The sequence below is a fragment of the Schistocerca nitens genome, chromosome 11 (genome assembly GCF_023898315.1).
Source record: "Schistocerca nitens isolate TAMUIC-IGC-003100 chromosome 11, iqSchNite1.1, whole genome shotgun sequence".
Lineage (NCBI taxonomy): Eukaryota > Metazoa > Arthropoda > Insecta > Orthoptera > Acrididae > Schistocerca > Schistocerca nitens.
This window is the reverse complement of record NC_064624.1, coordinates 21,742,902-21,768,466: the sequence shown is the minus strand read 5'-3', so window position 1 is coordinate 21,768,466 and position 25,565 is coordinate 21,742,902. Positions and strand designations below refer to the sequence as shown.

At 45.1% G+C, this 25,565-nt stretch overlaps 1 protein-coding gene across 2 annotated transcripts in view; it reads left to right on the top strand.

Annotated features, from left to right (window-relative positions):
* The window catches only part of LOC126213095 (zinc finger protein 492-like), a 147,588-nt gene that overhangs the window by 14,280 nt on the left and 107,743 nt on the right, over positions 1 to 25,565 (top strand). For both annotated transcript variants that reach the window (XM_049940700.1, XM_049940699.1), the window contains exon 3: positions 16,806 to 16,898. In XM_049940700.1, coding sequence (XP_049796657.1) covers positions 16,806 to 16,898 — 93 coding nt within the window. The remainder of the gene's footprint in view (positions 1 to 16,805; positions 16,899 to 25,565) is intronic.

Sequence of the window (25,565 nt, the reverse complement as noted above, 5' to 3'; positions counted from 1 at the left end):
ACCCTTCATCGGGTTCTGCTAAATCTCGAGCCCCAAAAATCAGACACCCGGACTTCCAAAAAAGAGTCTACTCATGAAGATTTTTTATGTACCTCGATTTCACAACCATCGGTTCCTCCTTCATCTCAACATACTGTTTCCAAGAAGGCTAATGAGAACCCAGTTCCTCTCCTTCTCCGCCACGGCGTGTCTCATTTACCACACCACCTGGTGGTAACCGCACTATGCCATCTTTGGTGTCGTCGAGGCGCACTGCAGGTAGCCGATCAACCGGCCAATCGCTGGTGGCAGGAGCAGCTCCCGAACAACCTATGGATCAGGCTCTTCTGTCTTCGGCTGAATGCCGTTCAACTCTGTTGGCCACCGGCCCTGAGCAGTCATTGAGTTCAGGGCAACCTTGGTCATATTCTTCCCTTTTCTGTCCACCCTATGTCCATTATCCATTGGAATATTCTTCGTATTCGAGACAATCGGGATGAATTGTCGATCCTCTTATGATCCTACTCGCCGGTCATCTTGTCTTCAGGAAACAAAACTGCGTCCCCACGATCACTTTGTTTTCCCCCATTTTCAGTCAGTCCGATTTGATCTCACCTCTGTTGAAGGCACTCCAGCACATGGAGTACTCGTGATTCTTCGCCATGATACTCTCCATTATCATCCAGTCGCCTTAAACACTCCCTTTGAAGCTGTTGCTGTCCGTTTTTCCCTTTCTGGATACACCTTCTCTCTTTGTACTGTCTACATTCCATCGTCCACACCAATGGCACGAGCTGATCTCCTTCATCTTCTTGGTCAGCTTCTGCCCCCCTATTTGCTGGTTGGGGACTTAAATGCCCACCACCCGCTTTGGGGATCTCCACATCCTTGTCCGTGTGGCTCACTATTGATAGACGTCTTCCACCAAGCGGATCTTGTTTGCCTCAACACTGGGGACCCTACGTTTTTGTCTGCCACTATGACAAATTTCTCTCCCTTGGACCTTTCGGTTGGTACTGTTCCGCTAGCTCAGCACTTACACTGGTTCGCTCTTGTTGATACACACTCGAGTGACCACTTTCCATGTGTCCTTGGATTGCAGCCACAACTGTCATGTATGCACCCGAGACACTGGAAGTTTGCCCAAGCTCATTGGACACTATTTCCATCTCTAGTGACATTCGATGACTGTCACTTTCCTAGCTTCAACGATGAGGTGTCTCATATTACAGAAGTTATTCTTACAGCTGCAGAATGTTCAATACCTCGCACCTCCGAATTGCCCCGACGCCCCACAGTTCCTTGGTGGAACGAGGCTTGCCGAGACGCAATACGTGAGCGGTGACGTGCTCTTCGCGTTTTCTGGCACCATCCTACTTTGGCCAACTGTATCCGCTATAAGCAGTTCTGTGCGCAATGCCGTCACATCATCTGCGATAGCAAGAAGGCAAGCTGGGACTTCTTTACTAGCTCTTTTACCACCTTCACTCCCTCCTCAGAAGTTTGGAGTCGGATTCGACGGTTATATGGCATACCTAGTTTCTCCCTGGTCTCTGGGCTCACTGTCGTGCATGATACATTAGTGGACCCCGTCACAATTTCTAACTCATTGGGTCAACACTTTGCTGTGATTTCGAGCTCTTCAAATTACCCACCAGCTTTTCTCCCGAAGAAACGTACAGCTGAAGTGCAACCTCTTGCTTTCTCCTCTCAAAATCACGAAAGCTGTAATACTGTTTTCTCCATGCGGGAACTCCAACAGGCACTCTCTTCTTCTCGCTCTTCCGCCCCAGTACCAGATGGTATCAACATCCAAATGTTGCTGCATTTATCATACCATTGTCTGCGATACCTCATTCGCCTTTATAATCATATTTGAACCGACAGTACTTTTCCCAGGAGATGGCGGGAAGCTATCGTCGTTCCTGTTCCGAAACCTGGAAAGGACAAACATCTTCCCTCTGGCTATCGCCCCATTTCTCTCATGAGTAGTGTATGTAAGGTTTTTGAGCGTATGGTGAATTGCCGTTTAGCCTGGTGGCTGGAGTCTTTTAACACCTGCCCAATGCGGTTTCCGAAAGCATCGTTCTGCAGTTGACGATCTTGTTGCTCTCTCCACTTATATCATGAACAGTTTTCTCAGGAAACGCCAAACAGTAGCAATGCTATTTGATCTAGAGAGAGCATACAATACCTGTTGGAGGACAGGCATCCTCCACACACTGTTCTCTTGGTCTTTAGAGTTCGGTTCCCCCCTTCGTGAATTTATGGCAGAGTGCACATTTAAAGTGCGGGTGAACACTACTTTCTCCTGTACTTTCTCCCAAGAAAATGGGGTACCCCAGGGCTCCGTGCTAAGTGTTGTACTGTTTGCCATTGCCATAAATCCAATTATGGATTGTCTCCTTCCTGATGTCTTGGGCTCCCTCTTTGTGGATGATTTTGCGATCTACTACAGCTCTCAACGGACCAGCCTTTCTTGAATGTCGTCTTCAAGGATGTCTCGATAGCCTCCACTCGTAGTGCATCGAAACCGGCTTCCGCTTTTCTCCCAGTAAGACCGTTCATGTCAATTTTTGGCGTCGTACGGAGTTTCTTCCACCTTCCTTACATCTAGGCCCTGTCAACCTTCTTGGGCCTTATGTTTGACAGAAAGCTGTGCTGGTCCTCCCACGTTTCCTTTGTTTCGGCTCACTGTCTGTGATCCCTCAACACCCTCCGTGTCCTGAATGGTACCTTTTGGGGAGCGGACAGAATGGTCCTTCTCCGCCTCTGTCGCGCCTTAGTGCGCTCGCAATTGGACTACGGCAGCATAGTTTACTCCTCTGCTCAGCCGTCTATTCTTCAGCGTCTCGACTGTGTCCACCACTGTGGATTACGTTTAGTGTCTGGAGCTTTTTACACCAGCCCTGTGGAAAGCCTTTATGCTGAGACTGCTGAACCTCCACTGTCCAATCGGCGAGCTGTCCTTCAGAGTCGATATACTAGCCATCTGTCCTCCATGCCTGCTAATCTGGCCCATGATATTTTTTTTTTGACACCTCCTTGGATTTAGGGTATGTAGGCCGCCCTTCCTCTCTACTACCACCGGGAGTCTGCTCCCGTAAACTGCTACATTCTCTTTCCTTCCACTTTCCTAAAACTTTCTTGACTACTTGGGGTACAGCACCGCCTTGGCTCCGCCCCAGACCTGCCCGCTCCATGACCTTTGTCAGTTTCCCAAGGATTGTACCTCTTCTCTTGTTTATCGTCGGGCATTTGCTGCTCTGTGTGCAGAAATGAAGGATGCCACATTTATTTACAGTGATGGCTCATAAACATAGTTTAGTGTTGGGAGTGCCTATATTGTTGGTGACACCCCAAATCGATTTCGGCCTCCCAACCAGTGTTCGGTTTATACTGCGGAGCTTTATGCTGTTCTCCATGCTGTCCAATACATCTGTCGCCATCATACAGTATGTTCCCTGTTCAGATTCGCTCAGCTCTCTCCTCAGTCTCCAAGCTATCTACCCTGTCCACCCTCTGGTCCACCGGATTCAGTACTGCCTCCACTTGCTCCACTTGGGAGGCATCTCTGTGGATCCCAGGACAAGTTGGTATCTGTGGAAATGAGGCAACTGATATAGCGGCCAAGGCTGCAGTCTCTTCTTCAGCCTGCTATTCGCATGGTTCCCTTTGCCGAATGTTTTATGTCGTCGTGTTGCTCTTTAATGGCATGTACATTGGTCAACACTTATCAATAATAAATTGCTCGATGTGAAAGCTCTTCCCTGTGCTTGGACCTATTCCTCCCGAACTCGTCATTCGGAGGAGGTAATTTTAACTAGACTCCAGATAGGGTACTGTCTTTTTAGCCATTGACATCTTTTAAGTGGCGATCCTCCCCCACTTTGTCCCCATTGCTCTCAACTGTGAACGGTGAGACACCTTTTACTTGAGTGCCCCTATTTTACTCCGTTATGTGCCTGTCTACATATGTCGCCTAATATATCTTCCATTTTAGCAGATGACACGCGCTCAGCTGATCACATTTTTGAGTTTATTAGTGCCAGTGAGATGTCAGTCATTTGAAGCTCCTTTTGGGGACAAACAACCCCTCTTTTTCTAGTGGTTTTTTAAGCTTTCCTTTTGTTTTTAGTTTCCCCACTTTTTTGAGTTTCGCTCCAATTGCTGCTGCTTTCCAGTTTGGTTTTTTATCTTTTCCTAAATCACAGACCGAGCGCTAATGACCTTAGCAGTTTTGCGCTCTAAAACCACAACAAAAAAGAAAAAACAAGGCAGTCCATAATATAATTATAGCCATTCATTTGGCAGCTGATTTAGCAATCCGCTGTTCCTCGGGCTTGCTCTGACAAGAGAATACCTTGACAGTCATCAGAGATTGCAGAGGCTATTAACGATAGTAGGCAGGCTCTCCAGCACTGTAAATGGCCCCAGTCAATGGGGCATCATATTTACTTTAAGTGGCTTCATGCCTGGGTCTGCCACCTGATGAAATAATGCATAAGAACGCTAGGAGCAGCATGTTTCAACCATTTGACCACATACCTCTCCTTCGCAGGTTTGAACTAAGATGAGACATGTCTACATATACCAGACACTAGTAGCTGTATCTGCTATTGCCCTGAATTTTCTTTGTCTTCACTGACTGAGACACCATTTCCAAACATTTTGCTCTCAATATGCTAGAGTCTCAGCATCTGAGAGTTATCATTCTGTCTTTCATGTTCTCAAGCAATGGATGGAGCAAAAGGAATTAATTCATCAGTGTCCTAACTGTCTGCCCTGATGCAGCCCAAAGGTCACATCCACAACCAAATGATCAAGCACCTTTCAGTCGGTTGTGAGCATCATACCCTCGCCATCTGTAACTGGATCTGGATTGAGGGCCAGTACCCGTCATAACAATTAGAAAGTATCATTGTCGCAATGCTGAAACTGGGTAAGCTCCTTTAGAGATGAGCAGTTATCACCCAGTAAGTGTCATCAATGCTCTCCGTAAATTGCTTTAATGTTCATTGAGCTGGCAGCTATGTGGCTTCTTGGGTCTCAGGGTCTTCTGGCTGCATCCCGGTGTGTTTTCGCCAAGGCTGTTCCACTATTGGTAATCTGTTTTGCCTGCAGTCTGCCAGCCAATCAGCTTTTGCCCAATGTCAATGCATTATAGCCATCTTCTTCGACCTGCAAAAGCTGTATGACACCAGGAGGCCACACCATATCCTTGCTGCCTTACACAAGTGGGGTCTCTGGAAACCACACCCAATTTTCATCTAGAGGTTTCTGTCACAGTGTGTGTTCTGGGTTCTGGTTGGTGCTTCTCATAACACTCCCCATATCCAAGAGAATGGAGTCCGCAGGGCTCTGTACTGAGTGTACTTTTCTTTCTACAAGCCGTCAATGGTCACTTCCAGCTGTGAGGTCATCAGTATCACCCTCCTTGTATGCTGACTATTTCTGCTTCTTACTATTGCTTCTCTAGTGTGAGTGTCGCTGAATGTAGACTGCAAGGCACCATATGAAAGATGCAGTCATAGCCACTCATCTGTGGCTTTTGGTTTTCACCTGCCAAGACCCATGTCATGGTTCTGTCAGCATCGTATGGTTCATCCACAACTAGAACCTTTTATTGATGACAAACTACTCAATGTGGCAGGAACTTACTGCTTTTTAGGAGTGGTCTTTGGTTCTTAGTTGGAATGAATTCTCGATCTTTTGTAGTGAAAGTGCTTGCTGCACCTCAGTACACTTTGTCACGTAAGACCAGCAGGGGTGCAGAGTGCACTACCCTTCTTCAGCTTTACAAAGGCATGATACAACCCGGTCTTTGTTATGGGAGTCTAGCATATAGTTCGGCATCATCCTCAGCATTGTGGATACAGGATCTGATGCACCACTGAGGGGTTTGATTTGCAATAGGAGCCATTTGAAGTAGTCCTGTGAACACCTCATGGAGGCTGGGGTCCACTCATTGTGTGTATCAGGTGCCCACAACAGCTTCTCAGTTATGCTAGCTATGTTTGCAACTCTCCTAAGCATCCAGACTATCATCCCCTTTCCAAAAACAGAAACAATGGTGGCCCAGATCAGGGATTTTGATCACAGTCCACACCCTGTTCCTCCCCTCCAAATCCCAGTTCTTTCTTCCTCCACCTCCTCTTGGCCCACTCACGTACACTTCTGTGGGGAACCCATGGGTCACAGCTTTGTCTTGATCCATCCTGAGGTCCAAAAGACTCGTACCCTCCTGAGGCCCTCTGCCACCAATGTTTCCCCATCATTGGTACATCCTGGTGTTTAGCAGTAGGCTATACTGATTGCTTGATGATTGCTGATCACATGGGCTGTGCTTACACTGTGATGGGTCATACTGAACTGCCTTCCTTGCAGAATCTGTAGTGTTCCAAGCCATCTCTTGTGCTCAGAATGAGATTTTCACTCTGCAGCGGAGTGTGCGCTGATATGAAACTTCCTGGCAGATTAAAACTGTGTGCCCGACCGAGACTCGAACTCGGGACCTTTGCCTTTCGCGGGCAAGTGCTCTACCAACTGAGCTACCGAAGCACGACTCACGCCCGGTACTCACAGCTTTACTTCTGCCAGTACCTCGTCTCCTACCTTCCAAACTTTACAGAAGCTCTCCTGCGAACCTTGCAGAACTAGCACTCCTGAAAGAAAGGATATTGCGGAGACATGGCTTAGCCACAGCCTGGGGGATGTTTCCAGAATGAGATTTTCACTCTGCAGCGGAGTGTGCGCTGATATGAAACTTCCTGGCAGATTAAAACTGTGTGCCCGACCGAGACTCGAACTCGGGACCTTTGCCTTTCGCGGGCAAGTGCTCTACCAACTGAGCTACCGAAGCACGACTCACGCCCGGTACTCACAGCTTTACTTCTGCCAGTACCTCGTCTCCTACCTTCTAAACTTTACAGAAGCTCTCCTGCGAACCTTGCAGAACTAGCACTCCTGAAAGAAAGGATATTGCGGAGACATGGCTTAGCCACAGCCTGGGGGATGTTTCCAGAATGAGATTTTCACTCTGCAGCGGAGTGTGCGCTGATATGAAACTTCCTGGCAGATCTCTTGTGCTCTTGAGGATACCCTTTCCTCCACTGGTGGGTCCTTCATCTGTAGCAACCCCTTGACAAGTTTCAAAGTTTTCAACCAGTATTACACTCAGCATCCCTTCATCATTGCTAACCAGTATTCCCAGTATGATCTTGAGAAATGTGGATGCTCAGTGATGATTGTTTGGACACTGGGTCACGTTGGGATCCCTGGGAATGAACTTGCTGATAGCTTGCCCATATGGGCTACCAGTAAACTGTCTCTGGTAATTAGTAGTCTGGAAACAGACCTCTGATTGGTATTACTCCATCAAGTTTAAGGATCCTGAAATATGGAATGGATCACTGCAACTTCAAACTAGACTTCTTTCCTCCTCTCGTATTAATCTTTTTTCTCTGTACTTCTTTCCCTGTCAGTGTTGCTAGGATTTCCAAGGCAGTTTCTGAGTGGAGTACCTCTCATAAGTGGTGGGGACTGGGGGATGTATGTCCCCTCATTGCATTCTGCTCTCCAGTGCTTCTGGCTGCTCCCTAAATGGTGGGCACCTTGCCTCTGGATTGTGTGTGGTAGGCTCTCTCTTACCAAGTCATGTAGACCTGCCTGCTTGTTTGAGAAAGAAGGGATGGACGATCTAGTAGTTCAGTGCCTTTAATCATTCAATCAGCCAACAACCTCTGTCCATCAGCTACTCTTTCTCTGTCGATCTGTTCCTGCCACATCCCTCTCTGTCTGTTGTTCTTCCCTTCCTCTTCCCATATCATCCTGACCACACCCATAGCAAGTTGCCGGTTATTACCTTCTTAGTATTTTAGTCTAGATAGTAAGTAATATGTGTACCTGGCTTGTCTGAAGTTCAGGAGGTGATGTAAAAAACATCCACTTTCATAATATGTATGGTTACTGTGTATGCTGGTTGCTGCTTGATTTTTTGGTTGCTGATTGATATTTTGGAGTCAATCAGTTACTGTTGTGCTTACCTTCAAGAATAAACATAGCCTTGGTTCCCAATATTTGAATTGGGGCACCACATTTTCTTGCTGCCTATTCCTAATTGATGAATATATGTGATTAACAGCTTCTACACAAGATCTGAAAGTCCCCCTCACTCCCCCCCTCACTCCCCCCCTCACTCCCCCCCTCACTCCCCCCTCACTCCCCCCCTCACTCCCCCCCTCACTCCCCCCCTCACTCCCCCCCTCACTCCCCCCCTCACTCCCCCCCTCACTCCCCCCCTCACTCCCCCCTCACTCCCCCCTCACTCCCCCCTCACTCCCCCCTCACTCCCCCCCTCACTCCCCCCCTCACTCCCCCCCTCACTCCCCCCCTCACTCCCCCCTCACTCCCCCCCTCACTCCTCCCCTCACTCCCCCCCTCACTCCCCCCCTCACTCCCCCCCTCACTCCCCCCCTCACTCCCCCCCCACTCCCCCCTCACTCCCCCCCTCACTCCCCCCCTCACTCCCCCCCCACTCCCCCCCACTCCCCCCCCCCCACTCCCCCCACTCCGCCCCTCACTCCCCCCCTCACTCCCCCCCCTCACTCCCCCCCTCACTCCCCCCCCTCACTCCACCCCCTCACTCCCCCCCCTCACTCCCCCCCCTCACTCCCCCCCCTCACTCCCCCCCTCACTCCCCCCCCCTCACTCTCCCCCCCTCACTCTCCCCCCCTCACTCTCCCCCCCTCACTCTCCCCCCCTCACTCTCCCCCCCTCACTCTCCCCCCTCACTCTCCCCCCTCACTCTCCCCCCCTCACTCCCCCCTCACTCCCCCCTCACTCCCCCCCTCACTCCCCCCCTCACTCCCCCCCTCACTCCCCCCCCCTCACTCCCCCCTCACTGCCCCCCTCACTCCCCCCTCGTTTCCCCTGTATTCCAGTTACCCTACTCCTCTCTGAGAGAGCTATGTAGGAACAACACTCAGAATACTTGATCACTTTTTGCTTTTTTCCGTTTCTTGAAGAACCATTAATGACTGATGGCCATTTTGTTTTGGTAAAGCAAGATCCTGAACTTCAACAACATTCTGATGGATCTGAGCATAATATAAGTTTTCACCTTAGCACTGTATTGTACAGGTAGTGTAGTAAGAATGTCATGACACAAATATGGGGCATTCAAGCTTAATTATCAAAGATGGTGTAAAACTGTAACCTATGGTACCAGCTACTTTCAGGAATGTTTGTGGTTTTCCAGTTTACTCTAGCTAGATGTGTTATTTATATGGTATTAAGAATAGTATTTCAACTGCACTTGTAACAAGCATATTTTTGCAAAACATTATCCTTGCACTAATTTTTTATTATGATTATATGTAATGAATGCCGTAAGTGCACATTTATTGTCAACAGAGCAAGGAAGACTTCGTCTTGGAAGTAATTGTTAATCTTGTTAGATGTGTCTGTGTCACTGTGCTGTAACAGATGACGTGGAACTATATGTGGCGGGTATATATTCTAGAGTTCCCAGTCACTATTCACTGTAGTATTTACATAATCACTGAAATCTTGCATTGGCTGTCTGTAATTCCTTATGATTTTCCTCCAGTACACATGAAATACATTTGCATTTTTTACTAAAGGGCAGGCATTGAAAATAAATGGTGATAGAGCAAGAAGCTGTGTAAATAGCATTAAATTTGGTTAACTTTGATGATAATGTGTGGAATGCTATAGTCATTTGATTAATCTCTAAAAAGTCCTCTTGTTTATGGGTTTACAGCAGGAAGATTATTTGCATCCGTATGTTATCTGAGTCTAATTTTGAAATGTTACCACACACATATATCAAGTTTGTATATGGGAGTACAACCACCCGATAGTGCCGGCGCACACGGGGCCCTGAGCTATTGCAGCTTCCTTTCCTTTCCTTTGAAGGCTGCATTACCATCCCTGTTCATCTTCCTCCCTGTCCTTGCTCTTTTGTCCCTGCCCCCTCTTTTCCCTCTTAGTGGATTTCATGTCGACTTAGCTATCCTCCTGGCTTTGTTTTGGTGTGTGCTATTGTTTAGTTTGCTGTTTCTATGTGCTTTTCAGTGGTTTGGGTCCCCTTGGGGTTTGACCTCCATTTCCAAAAAATTTCTGTTCAGTGTGAGCCATTTGGGGATGAACTCACTACCTAGCTTCCATGGTGCAGGTTCCTCTCCCCCTTCCCTCCCCTTTGCACCCTGGCCCCCATCCTGCTGGGTCACCAGCATGGTAGCCAGTCCGTGTGGGGGGGCTGTTAAGTACCCACTTGGCTGAGCCCCCTGAAACCACAGGGATCATACTGCTAGTACCTGAGCTGTTAATGCCTTGTGTATGCCCATGAGTCAGTGCTCATCGTTTTGGGGCACCAGAACTTTGGTCAATGACTGCTGTGACAGGCGGCCCTTACTGTGGTTGGGTGGCGCCCATGGGGTGAGCCCCTGATCAGGGTGGGTGGTACTAGGGTGGACGCCTTGCACATGAAGTGACAAAAGCTTCACCATTCTGACTATTCTGTGGCCATCTCTGAGTGGTAGCAGACGTGACACTCATTCCTCTGATCCTTCGGCCTTCCCCTCCCTGGGAGTAGGAGCAAGCTCACTGGCTTGGGTTGAAACCTTTCCCTCAGTACCTGGTTTGTACCAGGATGGATGTAGTTTTCCACGTCCAAGCCTTTGTTTTTCATGGAGACGATTGAAGATGAGTATGGCAATCGATGAGTAAAATGCGGTCTGGTATGGTGCTTTGTTCATCAAGACATCTTCTGCTGCCCAAAGTGATGCCCTGCACACTTGTGACCATCTGGCTGACGTCCGAGTCTCCGTCACTCCCCATCAGTCTTTGAACTCAGTACAGGGCATTATTTTCCACAGAGTTGTTCTGCTGCAAACTGACAAGGAGCTCTGTGCTAATCTTGAGCAGCGAGGGGTTCGTTTTATCCGCTGTGTGCAGCGTGGCCCCTCCAATCGCATCACTATGGGTGCCTTTATCCTGGCCTTAAAGAGGGTTGGCCTCCCGGAGGAGGTCAAGGTAATGGTGTATCGGTGTGATGTCAAACCTTATATTTCACCACCGATGTTTTAAATGCTTAAGGTTTGGACACGTCTTCCTGCTGCACCACCGATCCCTTCCCTGTGGTGACTGTGGTGACTGTGGCCACCCCCTCCATGCTCCCTCGCCAATGTGTGCAAATTGTAATGGACAGCATTCTCCATGCTCGCCTACATGCCCGGTGTTTGTGAAACAAAGGAGGATTCAAGAGTACAAAACCTTAGAGTGGTTCACCTACACTGAGCTCGTCAAAAATATGACCGGCTCCATCCCATGTCTATGACATCTACTTTTGCTTCAATTATGGCCATTCCCCCCTCTTCTTTCCAGCCTGCTCCTCCTCCTCCTCCTCCTCCTCCTCATGCTCCTCCTCCTCCTCATGCTCCTCCTCCTCCTCATGCTCCTCCTCCTCCTCATGCTCCTCCTCCTCCTCATGCTCCTCCTCCTCATGCTCCTCCTCCTCATGCTCCTCCTCCTCATGCTCCTCCTCCTCATGCTCCTCCTCCTCATGCTCCTCCTCCTCATGCTCCTCCTCCTCATGCTCCTCCTCCTCATGCTCCTCCTCCTCATGCTCCTCCTCCTCCTCCTCCTCCTCCTCATGCACCTCCTCCTCCTCCTCCTCCTCATGCACCTCCTCCTCCTCCTCCTCCTCATGCACCTCCTCCTCCTCCTCCTCCTCATGCACCTCCTCCTCCTCCTCATGCACCTCCTCCTCCTCCTCATGCACCTCCTCCTCCTCCTCATGCACCTCCTCCTCCTCCTCATGCACCTCCTCCTCCTCCTCATGCACCTCCTCCTCCTCCTCCTCCTCCTCCTCCTCCTCCTCATGCACCTCCTCCTCCTCCTCCTCCTCATGCACCTCCTCCTCATGCGCCTCCTCCTCATGCACCTCCTCCTCCTCCTCCTCCTCCTCCTCCTCCTCCTCCTCCTCCTCCTCCTCATGCACCTCCTCCTCCTCCTCCTCCTCCTCCTCCTCCTCCTCCTCCTCCTCATGCACCTCCTCCTCCTCCTCCTCCTCCTCATGCACCTCCTCCTCCTCCTCCTCCTCCTCCTCCTCCTCATGCACCTCCTCATGCACCTCCTCCTCCTCCTCATGCACCTCCTCCTCCTCCTCCTCCTCCTCATGCACCTCCTCCTCCTCCTCCTCCTCCTCATGCACCTCCTCCTCCTCCTCCTCCTCATGCACCTCCTCCTCCTCCTCCTCCTCATGCACCTCCTCCTCCTTCTCCTCCTCATGCACCTCCTCCTCCTCATGCACCTCCTCCTCCTCCTCCTCCTCATGCTCCTCCCCCCTCTCACACTCCCCCTCCCCCTCAGTACCTAACCCACCTCTTCAGGTGCTAATCCCCGTCCCCTGCCGGAGAAGTGCTCCCCTCCTTTGGCAACTGCTGGTACTGGAGCTCCCTTCTGGGACTCCTCTTCCTGGCACCCCTCTGGTACCCTCTGAGGTGCGGCCTTTCCCTCTTACAGTGTCCCATACCAACAGAGTCTGACCCCACCTATATGGATATTACCCCATTGTTATAAGTGATGGATAGTGACTCAGTGACGTGACTAACTCCGGTACAATCACTTCCACTTTGGACTCCGGCTTGAGAATCCTCCAGTGGAATTGTAATGGATACTTGCATCACCTCTTCTACTCTGCCGTTTGTATTGCACTCCAGAAGACCCATTTTGTCAATTCCTACTCACCGACCCTTTGTGGGTTCCACACTTTGTCGGACTGAATTGTCCCTTTGCGGGCCTGTATTGGTGTTTGCACCTTGGTCTGGAATGACATTGTTAGTAAATGGGTTCCCCTCCATACCACACTGGAAGCCATTGTTGTCAGGATTCATCTGGCCACTCCAATCACAATCTGTAATCTTTGCCTCCCAACTGACAGGCCGCCCACATCCCATACCCTCACCACCCTTCAACAACCCCCCTTCTCCCTTCCTTTTATTAGGCGACTTTAATGCCCACAACCCTCTTTGTGGTAGTCATACGACTACTGCCCTGGGCAGAACAGTTGAAGCTGTTCTGGCAGGGCTTGAGCTCTGTTTACTAAACACAGTTGCTCCTACACACTTTAGTGTGACGCATAGCACTTTCTCAACCATTGACCTCTCCAACTGCAGTACCAGCCTTCTTCCCTCCATTGAGTGAGGAGTCCATGATGACTTGTGTGACAGCGACCATTACCCTATTGTTTTGACCTTCCTTCAGTGTCTCGCTCTGTCACCCTCCCAGGTGGGGACTATCTAAGGCTGACTGGGGTGCCTTCTCCTCTGCTCCCATCCCCCCTGTATTGCCACATGACAGTGTTGATAAATCTACTCAGACTTTGACTGCCTCCATCCTTTCAGCAGCTGTTTCAGCAATCCCTTCTTCAGGTTCCCCCCGCCAGAAGATGGTCCCTTGGTGGAATCTGGAAATTGCTGCAGCCATAAAAAACCACCAGCGTGCTCTTTAACACTTCAAGCGGCACCCTTCTACTGCTCTTCTTCTGGTCTTTAAACGTTGCTACCTAATCAAATTTCGGAAACTGATTTTCTGGGAACGATATGTAGCTGCCATAGGACTCCACACCCCCTCTTCACAAGTCTGGGCGAAACTCCAGCGAATTTTTGGCCACTGTCCTCCCACTAAGGTTGCGAGAACTTCTGTACATGGTGTTGTCGTTACCAATCCGTACTTTGTGGCTGAAAATTTCGGTCAGTACTTTGCTCAAGCTTCGGTGTCAGCTCAGTATCCGCCCATGTTCCTTCTCCTGAAAAAGCGTTCCGAAAGACTGCCTTTGTCTTTTGTTACTTGCTGCTCAGAACCATATAATGCCCCATTTAGTGAGTGGGAATTTGCCAGTGCCATCGCCCTTTGTCCTGACACAGCTCCTGGACCAGATCAGATACATAACCAAATGCTCCAACACTTATCAGTGGCTGCCACCGTCATACATTGACCCTCTTCAACCATCTGTGGCGTGAGGGAGTATTTCCTGCCCTGTGGCAGGATAGTATTGTTTTCCGGTGTTGAAGCCAGGGAAGCCATGTCTTCAGTTGGATAGTTACCGTTCAATTAGCCTTACTAACACCCTCTGCAAACTCCTTGAACGCATGGTCAGTGGCTGTTTTGGATCCTTGAATCCTGCGTCCTTTTGTCATCGACTGTAAGTGGTTTTCACTGTGGCCGCTCTATGGTGGATAACTTGGTGCACCTAGAGTCTGCTATCCGGTTAGCTTTTGCCCATTGGCAACACCGCCTTGCAGTCTCTTTGATCTGAATAAGGGCTGTGACACCACCTGGTGCCACCACATCCTCACCACTCTTCACGAATGGGGCCTTCGTGGTGCTCTGCCCGTTATTATCCATAATTCTCTTTCTTATCGCTCTTTTCGGGTCCAGGTTGGCTCCTCCTTCAGCTCTCCCCATCGGCAAGAAAATGGTGTTCCACAGGGTTCCATGCTGAGTGTCCCTCTCTTTCTCATCGCCATTAATGGTCTAGTTACAGCTGTAGGGGCAACAGTGTCCTCCTCTTTGTATGCTGACGGTTTTTGTATCTACCTCACCACCTCTATAATGGGCACTGCAGAATGCCATCTTCAGGAGCAATCTGTCGGGCCCACTCATAGGCTCTCTCCCATGGCTTTCAGTTTTCGGCACCCAAGACTTGTCATGCATTTCTGCCGTCACTGTATAGTCCATCCCCATCCGGAACTGTTCCTTGATGGCCAGCCCCTCGGGGTGATGGACACCCATCGCTTCTTGGGTCTGATCTTCGATGCCCGATTGACATGGCTCCCTCACCTTTGCCAGCTGAAGAGGACATGCTGGTCCCATCTCAATGTTCTTAGGTGTCTGTGCAATACCACCTGGAGTGCAGACCGCTCTGTTCTCTTGCGATTTTATCAAGCATTGGTCCAGTCTCGTTTGGACTATTGAAATCCTGTCTATGTTTCTGCATCGCCTTAGACACTGCAGATCCTAGACCCCGTCCACCACTGTTGGGTCCGACTTGCGACTGGTGCCTTCCAGACTAGCCCCATACTTGGCCTTCTCGCAGAGGCGGGGATTTCGCCACTGTGAGTTTTGTGCCAGCAACAGGTGATATCTTATGCACTCCACATTCACTGCACCCCAAAGCACCCTAATTATGGTCTCCTTTATCTAGACATGATCACCACCCTGCCACAGCGATGGTCACAATGTGGGCTTACCATGACTGTCTGCATTCAGTCGCTCTTTTCTGAGCTTCAGCACTTGCCTTTACCACCTGTCTTCTCCGCTCACGCACATACCCCTCCATGCTGCGTCTCTCGGCCGCAACTCTGTCTTCATCTCTCAATAGATTCAAAGGATTCTGTCCCTCCAATGGCTCTTCGCCACCAGTTCTGTCTCCTCAGTTCCTTTCAGGGTTCAGAAGTGATCTATACTGGTGCCTCCATGGTCGCCAGCTGCACTGGTTTTGCTTACATCTATGCTCAATGCATGGAACTTCACTCCTTGCCAGATGGCTGTAGTGTTTTTACTGCAGAATTAGTAGCCATCTTGCGCACACTAGACCATATATGCTCCTGCTCAGGACTATCCTTCACTATCTGTAGCGACTCATTGAGCGGTTTGCACGCTATTGGCCACTGCTTCCCTCACCACCTGTTCACCCATTGGTCATTGCTATCCAGGACTTCCTTTCTCTCCTCTTTCAACGTGGATGCTCAGTGGCTTTCATTTGGACCCGAGGCCATGTTGGGATTCCAGGCAATGAACTTGCTGATCGACTGGATGAGTTAGCTACTACCAGGGTCTCTCTTGCTGTTAGCATTCCAGAAATAGACCTTCACTCGGCATTACGTTGTCAGGTTTTGGGTCTTTGGGATGTGGAATGGAGCACTCTTTCTTCGCCGAACAAGCTCAGGGCAATTAAGGCTTCTGCAACTCCATGGTTGTCCTCCTTACGGGCCTCTCATAAGGCTTCAGTTGTCCTCTGTCGGCTCCGCATTGGCCATACTTTTCTGACTCACGGTGAGGACCCCCCTCTCTGTCTTTGTGGAACGATGTTGACTGTGGCTGACATCTTGTTGGACTGCCCCAACTTAGCCACCCTACGACAGACTTTTAGCTTTCCAGAATCACTGCCCCTGGTGTTGGCTGACGATGCCTCAGCGACGGATCTCATTTTAAGTTTTATTCGTGATGGGGGTTTTTATCGCTTTATTTAAGGGAGGGGCCTTCCACCTTATTGGTGAGTGGAGGGGATGGCAGGCTTTCATGCTCCCCCCTTCGTCCCAACTGGATTGGCTTCAACTGGGCTTGGTGGTTCACCGCGGCCCTCTACCTTCCCACTCCTTTCCTCATGGCGTCTGCTATGTCCTGAGCATCTCTCGTATCCTGTGCTCCTTCCTTCATGCCCCTGTAATTAGTCACTTTCTTTCCCTCACGTCGTCTTCTGCCCTTTCCCTTCCTTCCCTGTCAATAGCTTATCATTTTATGGATGTTGTAATTCCCTCTTTTAATGTGGGATTTTATTGGTTTTAGTTAATCTCAGGTTGGAGGGACTGATGACCGCATAGTTTGGTCCCTTCTCCAACCAACCAAAATCAGAGACATTAGAACTGATGTGGATGCATTCTGATACTCACTCTTGCCAATCGATATGAATATCTGCAAAGTTGGATGATATACATGAGAAAGGAATATTGAGAACTGTGTCATACACACAGAAGTTAGCAAGTAGCTGTAATTCACAGATTGTTTTCTTCTTTCAGACTATTAAAGATCCATTGGGAGTATCTTGGTCCAGTGATTTTATCAAGGAGGATCCTGAGCTAAATTTGGAAATGGATGTAACTGAGAATATTGTAAGTATTTACATATCTAATGTATTGCATGTAGTCAAGTAACAAGTCTTTGTCAATTGTGTAGAGCAAAGGATGCATTGCAGTGGAATTGTCACAGATTCAGTTATCTAGAACTTGTTGCTGTTCATAATTGTAGAGTACTCTTGTACTCCTACATTTGACTTTCATATCACCTGTAACATGCTGACACTTTTAAATAGAAGTGAAAGAGGACTATTGGCTGGTATAATCCTGTTTGCTGTAGCCCTTGTTCATATAAACTATATTGTATAATGGCTGTGTGTGATGGATACACTAAATTCACATTTATTTTAAGTGTAGGTCATTTGAAAATATTCCTCCTTTCGATAACTTGTGATCAGTACAATTCAAAAGAACATTGGCTATTCTTATTTTTTGTGTATCATAGTTATTCTTGAGTTTGTCCTAAAATGTTTTTGGGTTTTGAAAAAGAGAGATAAAATTGGTGTGTTGTAGATCAGCCCAGATACTTTGGCCAATTTGTGGCAGCTTCTGTGGTACCTTTTGTATTAGTAATAAATTTTTCAGTAATAAAAAACTGTGTATGGCTTTTGGTGAATGATTGTACATAGGTGAAGCCATGTATGACCTCACCATTTCGAGTCCTTGCAGATGTAAAAAGAGAAATACTAATTTTGTACATATGCTTTATGGCCTTGTGTATGGAAAGATATGCCCACAGTGATAAACATGTCACAGGAATAAAATGAGACAAAGACTGGGAAACATTCTACTCACAATTTGAGAAGGTTAGGTACTGGCTCACTCTTGATAGCATTGTCCTTAAACAAACTTGTTGTAAGGATTCTTCATGCACTGAAGTGTTGGCTTCTTCAGACACTGAAATGTGTGGTGATTATACAAGCGTACAGGTCAAGGAACCAAACTATCATGTTAGGGACAGCTCAGAGAGTATGTAAAGGAATGTAGCTGATTCACAGCTAACAGGCCAAGACTAAATTTCACAGAGACTCATGTTATGCCATTTTAAACAAATGAAAGGGATGCATTGGGATCACAAGTAGACAGGACAGTAAGTCAAACTAGTGATGTTGTTCCACAAGCAGGGTTTTACAGAAATAAGAATGCCATGCAAAGTAGACAGGGATGTGCAAAAGAGACGTTCGGCTAAAACAACGAACTGTAGGATGTCCTAGGGCGTATCTGTAGTTGTCAAAGTGGCTGGATTGTTGTTGGTGAGCACTTACCATGAAAATATAAAAGGCAATACTGGCCTTGGTATGCAGCACAAGAGATCACAGGTCGCACAAGATGCCTGCATGGCACCAGGCCCAAAGGTGCAGAGATAGTGTCCACTGCATTGAAAACTGCTCCCAAGGCGAGTGTGCAGAACAGTGTGTTGCTGGTTGTGTGGTCTGGAAAACCATATCATGTGGTTGGCACTGAAATCACTGACGTGTACCTCACTTGTTACTTTGAAAATACGTAACTTAGATTAAATAGTGGTAGACACCTGAGCAAATCTAAGAGTAGGATGTGTGACCATAACAGTGATCCTGAGTAGCACATGCAGTTGTGCAGTGAACATCGTAGCTCTGTCAGCTGGAGTGAAATGCAGTCTTCATGGTCTTGGAAGCATAAATTGCTAGGGCTCAATAATGGTGAAGAAAAATAAGGCTGATAATTTATATACTGGCACATGGCTAGCAAGATTTTGTTTTAATTGTTGAATTGGGAATTTTATTAGGTAACTGCATGAGAAGCTAGAGCAAGCTAGCAAGATAGCAAAGTAATACTTTGTTGGAGAAGCAATTCAGTGGCAGGCTGCTACATCTGTTACTGGTTGGTTCAAACAACACACAGGTGTTACAGAGATGCTTTAGGAACTCAAATGAGAATTCCCGTAGGGAAATTGGTGTTCTTTCAAGGAACACTATTTAGAAAATTTAGAGAACAGCCATTTAAAGCTGACTGCTGAACAATTTTGTTGTTTCCAACACATTGCACATACGGACTATGAAGATAAAATTTGAGAAATCAGGGCTGATATGGAGGCACATATACAGTCTTTTTCCCTCATATTTGCAAGTGGAGTGGGAAAGGAAATGACCAGCAGGGTTATGGGGTACCCTTCACCACACCCCATTAGGTGGATAGCAGAGTATCGGTGTATTTGGAGATACTAGGAAAATAAATAGCTGTCTAATGTAGCAGGAACAACAGATATTTTTCGTAGTAGTAAATATACATATACATACATACAAAATAATCTATTAGCAGTTCTCATAATTAGCAGTGTGACATTAGCACTAGTCACAAGCAGCTGGTTGTCTGTATACTTCATATAGGTAAATTCTTGTGGGAGCCTCTGCCTTCAGATTTGCAGCCTGGCTCATCCCACATCCATCCACATCTTCATTTACGGAATGCGATGTGTAAAACAAAGAATGAACGAATGAATAACGTTCACACCCCATCTCTAGCCAGAGCAGAGGTTACGGTGTTGAAAAAAAAATTAATTTATTGAAAAAAAATTCTGAAATGTTCAGACAAATTAAGGTTATCATATTTTGCTAAAAGAAGTTACACCTGTATAAGCAATTCCTCAGGATCTTTAAAGTCATCAGGTTTCACAAGGCTATAATTTTGTTATAAACAGCTGTGTTTAGGATCAGATTCGTCATTTACTAATCACAAATATGAAAATTCTTTTCAACACATTTAGCATCCAGGGGATAGACTTGATCCATGCATTTGCAAGCATGTCAGTGTAGGAAACTCACTGCTTTTGCTGTGTAGCATCATAGTTAATCCAAAGTTGTTGGTAGAGGATGCAAACTTCTACCAATAAAAAAGATACCATACTTTGAGATGAAGCAAATTTCATGGTCAGGTCTGCAGCCCCTTGTAGCTGATCAATACCTCGGGCAGCTTACTGTTCAGAAGTGATCTTTCATGCAGGTTCCAATGCAGTGGTACACCATACAGATGAAAAATTATATTTCAGATCATTTTCCATCTCTTCTGTTTTTGGTCCATCTGTGTGTTTTCTAATATCATCCACTTTGTTCCATTGTTAAAGAATTCCCTACTCTTCAGATTCAGTCAGTGTTAATCTCATTAAACTGTTAATTACATTACATAAGTTGAATAATAAATCATGATCACTACCAAAACACTGTCCCATAATGCACAGCACGTTACCCTTATTAATGCTGCAGCTACCAGTTCAAGTCATCCCTTGAAGACTCATTTTATAAGATGTAAAGCAATCAAAAATGACCTGCTACTGGAAGAAGTAAACATCAATGATCACACACTAAATGAGACATACTGTGTACAATTCCTTGGTGTCTGCTTACATTTCAATTGAAATTGGGTCAACAAATTGGTAAACTTGTCAAGTTGATGCCCTCAGCATTACTCACCTAGAGGCAGTTATGATGGCTTCTTTTGGATTTTTCACTTGTTTTCGGAATTACCTTCTGGGACAGCCAACTGGAAATAAATAAAATATTTATATGTTGTTTAATGTAAAAACCAATAAGGAGTTCCATCGCGACATGTAGGTGCAAGATTCGCTAGGTCAGTGAAGAGCTTTATGCAAGGTGTCCAGTTGTCAACATCACATCACATTCCAGCTACAAGGTTGTATCAGATAAATACTAATCTGTTCATAGAAGCCATGCCATATAAGATTATCCTATAGGATAGTACTGAGTGAAAGCATGCTAGGAAGCATTTCTACAAGTTGACACTGGAGGAAGATTCATTAATTGCAAGGCAGAGAGATATAAACGTTTTGGTTAACTCATTCTCATGCTGGTGCCTCCTTAACTTATTATTGATCCAAATGCCCAAGAACTTAACGCATGGATTCTCATCTAGTGTCTGTCATTGATATCTCGTATCTGTAAATCATTTTGATTTGTTTGGAATTGCATGACGTGCATTTTTGTAAGTATAAAGGTTGAATTTTTGTTCTGTTGCCTGTAAACCAGTTGCAAGCATGTTCCATTATTCTCCTGGCTGTTTCTAGTATGAATGTGTTTGCCAGTTATCAGTGTACTTTTCATTGGCAAGCATTGCAGATTTTTCAGGCACTTCCAATGGATTTAGCACAACATTTATGTGGGTAAGTATAAATCAAATGCTGAACCCTGTGGGACTTCATATGTATTGTTTTCCCATTCTGTGTCCAGTTTTCCTCCCAAGGTATCATTTATTACTATGACCCAGTTTTTCATTGCTAAGCTAAGATTCAGTTCTTGTAAGTGTAATTCTTTTAACACAATGACACTACAGTTTCCTGAGTAAAGGGAGATCAAGGCTGTAACGAGTTGCAATAAGTTTTCTCCACTTCTACTGCATTCATCTGATGAAACTGATGTGTGGTTGAGTATACACTTCCTGACTGAGTTGTCTGCATCTAATTTCAATGGTCACTTTTCCCCCCAGTTGTTTCAGCTACTGTTAAGAAACTGTTTTCATGGCCTGATATCATCTCAGTTTTTCCTAAATATTAGGCTTGTGGATAACTTGATAGCACTTCGATTTTGCATGTTGGCATTCCAGTTGCTGAGGGTTTATTTATCAATTGTGTCATTTTTTATTTGTAGTTCACTATTGCTATTTGAGTTTCCATATATTTGAGTTTCCATATTGTCATTTTGTCATTTGAAGATACTGAGTGGAACTGTGGTCTGTAGAAAGTGGAATACAAAGTGGAGAAATAGGAGCACTGTTAACATATTTTTCTGTTTGGGTTCTATAGAGGGATAACAGCAGTGGAGGCAGCCAGAAACATTTGTGCCCCATTTGTGTTTAATGCCATTGGACAGAGCTTGGCAAGAATAAGGTTTTGTCATTCTAAGGAGAAGTGTTTTGCCATTAGTGACACCTTTGGGGGTTGATGGTGATCATTTAAATGCATTAATTCACAATGATCCATGCCATTGTACTTGAGAACTGGCAAATTTGATGAGCTGTGATCATTTCATGACCTGACATTTGTATCCAGTGGGGAACGCTCAAAAATAGATTGTACAAATACCACATGCTCTAAACCAAAAAACAAAAATGGATGGCCATATGTGCATCCTTGCTCACCTGTCATCAGTTGCTTGTGAACAACGCTAATCATTCCTGCCCTGTATCATTATGCTGATAAGAAATGGTGGCTTTCTGCTAAAATAAGGAAAAGGAAAGGAAAGGTTGAGCCCAAACGAAGCAGCAACAAAAAGCATCCACAAAAGACAGTGTTGTACATCCTATGTGGTGTACTTCGAATTACATCCTTCAGGTTTAACAACTGATTACTGTTGACATTTACTGTCAAAAACTGGGATGTGTTGCAGATGCAGTACATGAACAACGATCAGGAAGACACTACTCCAGGATAAGCCCGCCCGCAAGCTTCTAGACTGCCAAAAAACAGTATAAAAGAGTTAAGTTTTGAAGTCATTGCACACCCACATTATTCAACTGATCTTGCACCCTCAGATTTTCTCCTTTTCTGCTCTGCTGTGATCATTTCATGACCTTCTGACATTTGTATCCAGTGGGGAACGCTCAAAAATAGATTGTACAAATACCACATGCTCTAAACCAAAAAACATTACAACTTTCAAGGAACTTCCTTTCCAGACGAAAATGCGCTGTGAACCTTGTTCAATGAGTTCTTCTCCTTAAAACCACGTGACTTCTACAGTTACAGAATGAAAGTCATTCCAGCATTCAGAGACTGCTGTAAATAGTGAAGGAGAACATTTCATTGATTATTTAAGTCTCTTATTTGTACCTGTTATCTATTAAACTTACGGAAAAATGCCAGGATCCATATTCCAAACAAATACTTGCTGCAAATGGTTACATATGCCTAACCTATTTTTAATTTTACTAGTAAACTGGGTTTTCTTTCATCTCTGTCTAACCAATATGTATAATGTTCAAAAAATACTTGGTCTGTTAAGCCCAGTGTCCGGGTACAGACATTGCAAACACAGATAGTATCATACATATCTTTCCTAATGTAATTATCTCAGTGCATGTGTGCTAAGTGTTCAATGATGAATCATATTGTCTTTAGTTGTCAACTTCATAAAGAATTTAATAATTTCTCAAAATAATTCTGATCTTCAAGTGAGGTTATGGCTTAGTATGTCAGAAGATACTTAATTTCTAGTCATAAAAGGATGTCGCCCTGTTGAGAGGTTAATGTAATCTTCGCACCTTAGAACATTTGTGTAGTGATGTATGGGTCAGCTGTGTTGTGACAGTTATCCAACATAAAAGCTAATTACTCTTATTCTGAGTTACCATTTTGGATAATTCTAATGGGAACCCAAGGGTGCATTGAAATATAATCAGAAAATGACCATAGCTTCGAAAAGTAATTTTGTATGAAGAAAATGGTGTGAAGAATTGACAGAGCCTGTAAATTAGTTAATAAATTTGTTTACTTCATTGCAGAAATATGCACTAAATATCCACCAATTTATGTTGGCAATAAACTGAATTTGTTGTATGATCAGTAGGCCTGGTACTTGTAGTGGATAGAGATATAATTACTTCTTAATGGAGTACAACAGTATACTTACTAATTAAAGGTCAGTAAATCAAAAGTACATTTCAGCTGAGGAAAGAGTGATTCCAAGTTTCCTCTTGGGCAATCACATGTATGAAAAGTGAGGTTCATTCATTGTTATAGTAACAGTTCCTTTTCTAAATGGTTGGTAATGTGTTCACACAGTTGGCTGTGTGCAATTAAAGATAGCTCCTGTAAGAATTTTTTAAAATTATGTTTAACTCAGAAATAATTCGAATTGCACTCTTCTTTTAAAATACAAACACATAAGGAATGTGTTACATTAGGCATGCAATAATTGTATCTAAAACTTGAAATCTTGAAGATAAAAGTCAAAAACTAATTGCATTTGGGACATCACAGATTCTATACACGGCTTGCACAAATAGCGTCATTCATAATGCAATTTTTGATACTCCAAAAAACTAAAAGTATACATAAATCATACGACGTAAATACATAAGGCTTTGTTTTCCATTATATTACATTTTCTTGTATAAAAAAAGATTGATCTTGCAACACAGTCACAAGTCTAAATTCTGAAGACATAAGTAATATCTGTTGCTTTTTAAATAATAATGAGTTAATTTATTAATGTTCAAAATTGTTCAGTTCTAACAAAAAGCACTGTCACTTTTGTATCTGTGAATAAATTGTAGCTTTGGGAATGGGTTTCAAAAACATAACCATAGCTTCTGCATTTTCAGAAATGTTGTAGAAATTGTTTTATACCTCTCTCATTTAAAATTTCAACAGTGACAAACAGTCCAGGATTTATCAGATCAACATGCACATGATTGCCAGCATCTGTTGCAATTGTCTTCATGTGCACCATTTGATCCCCACAAGAATCATTTTATGCCTCTGAATACCCAGCACATCTTTGATGGGTTGCATCCTCAGTTATGGAAAGGTTTGGTTTTTTAAAGCTTCAGGCTTGTTGTGACAATATTATGATAGCTTAAGGTAAAAAATAATAGTTTTGAATATGATCAAAATGTTCAACCTGAATGTAAGTTATGCTTACTCAGTTGTCCAGAAATCATCTTCCAGTACTATAAAACATGGTTTTTGCTTGAATTCGAGTTTATGCACATTCATAAAAATCTGTAGCTCAGCCAGCATACCATTTTCTGTGTTTCATCTGGTTCCACATTACTACTCTCATAGTACCACCAATAGCATCCATGACAACTTTACTGTGTCATGCAGCAAAGAATAACACAGTCGGTTTCCACTTCAAATAGTTACGAACACAAACTGTATAATGCGTACTCATTTTCAAATAGAGATTTACAGCCATCTCTGTAAATTGTAAACTTGTTTGAGACATCATATCTTCCAGATCCTCTTTACATCAGCTGTTATTTATTGAACAACACAGCATCAGAAACTGTTTCATGTGTTAGGTCTCATTGGTGATGGTGGCATGATAAAATATTCCTGCAGCATCCAGGTGCAACCTGTGATGACTGTACTTGTTCATGTGATGAATGAGCACATTGACTTTTGCCTTCATTAATCAGAGAAACATTATCTACAAAGTCTGTCTGTAGATTTCCAGATTTGAGAGATCCATTTTGCACATATCCCCAATTCAGAAGATTGTGAGTTTCTAATGAAGCAGTGAAACATTAAAAGTAAAATTTGCTCATCAATTTCTAGCACTACATCAGTGATGGTACCATTAACTTCTGCTACTTTTTGTTTCCTGTCAACATCAATCCATTTTTTCCATTTTACTTCTTTTTCAGTGAACTTCATTATTTAATGTGGAGTGAAGTTTAGGAGTTGCAGGTTTTACACTTCATACATAAGTTTGTAGTGCACCATACATAAGTTTGTAGTGCACATGAATTAACAGTAGACCACATGTTCCAGTAACTCCTTACCCCTTGAAAATATGCTCTTTTCAGTGCATTCACCAGATAATCACAGTTGGCAAGATACCTTCACACATACATTGAGGCGTATTCAAAACCAACAAAATGTGTAATGAATGAAAGTATGTTTTATTTGCCCCATTTCTGTGTCTGCCTAAAATTGCTTGTAAGCTCCGTGAGCTGAAAATACTATGTAGTGTTTTTGCAAAACTCTGT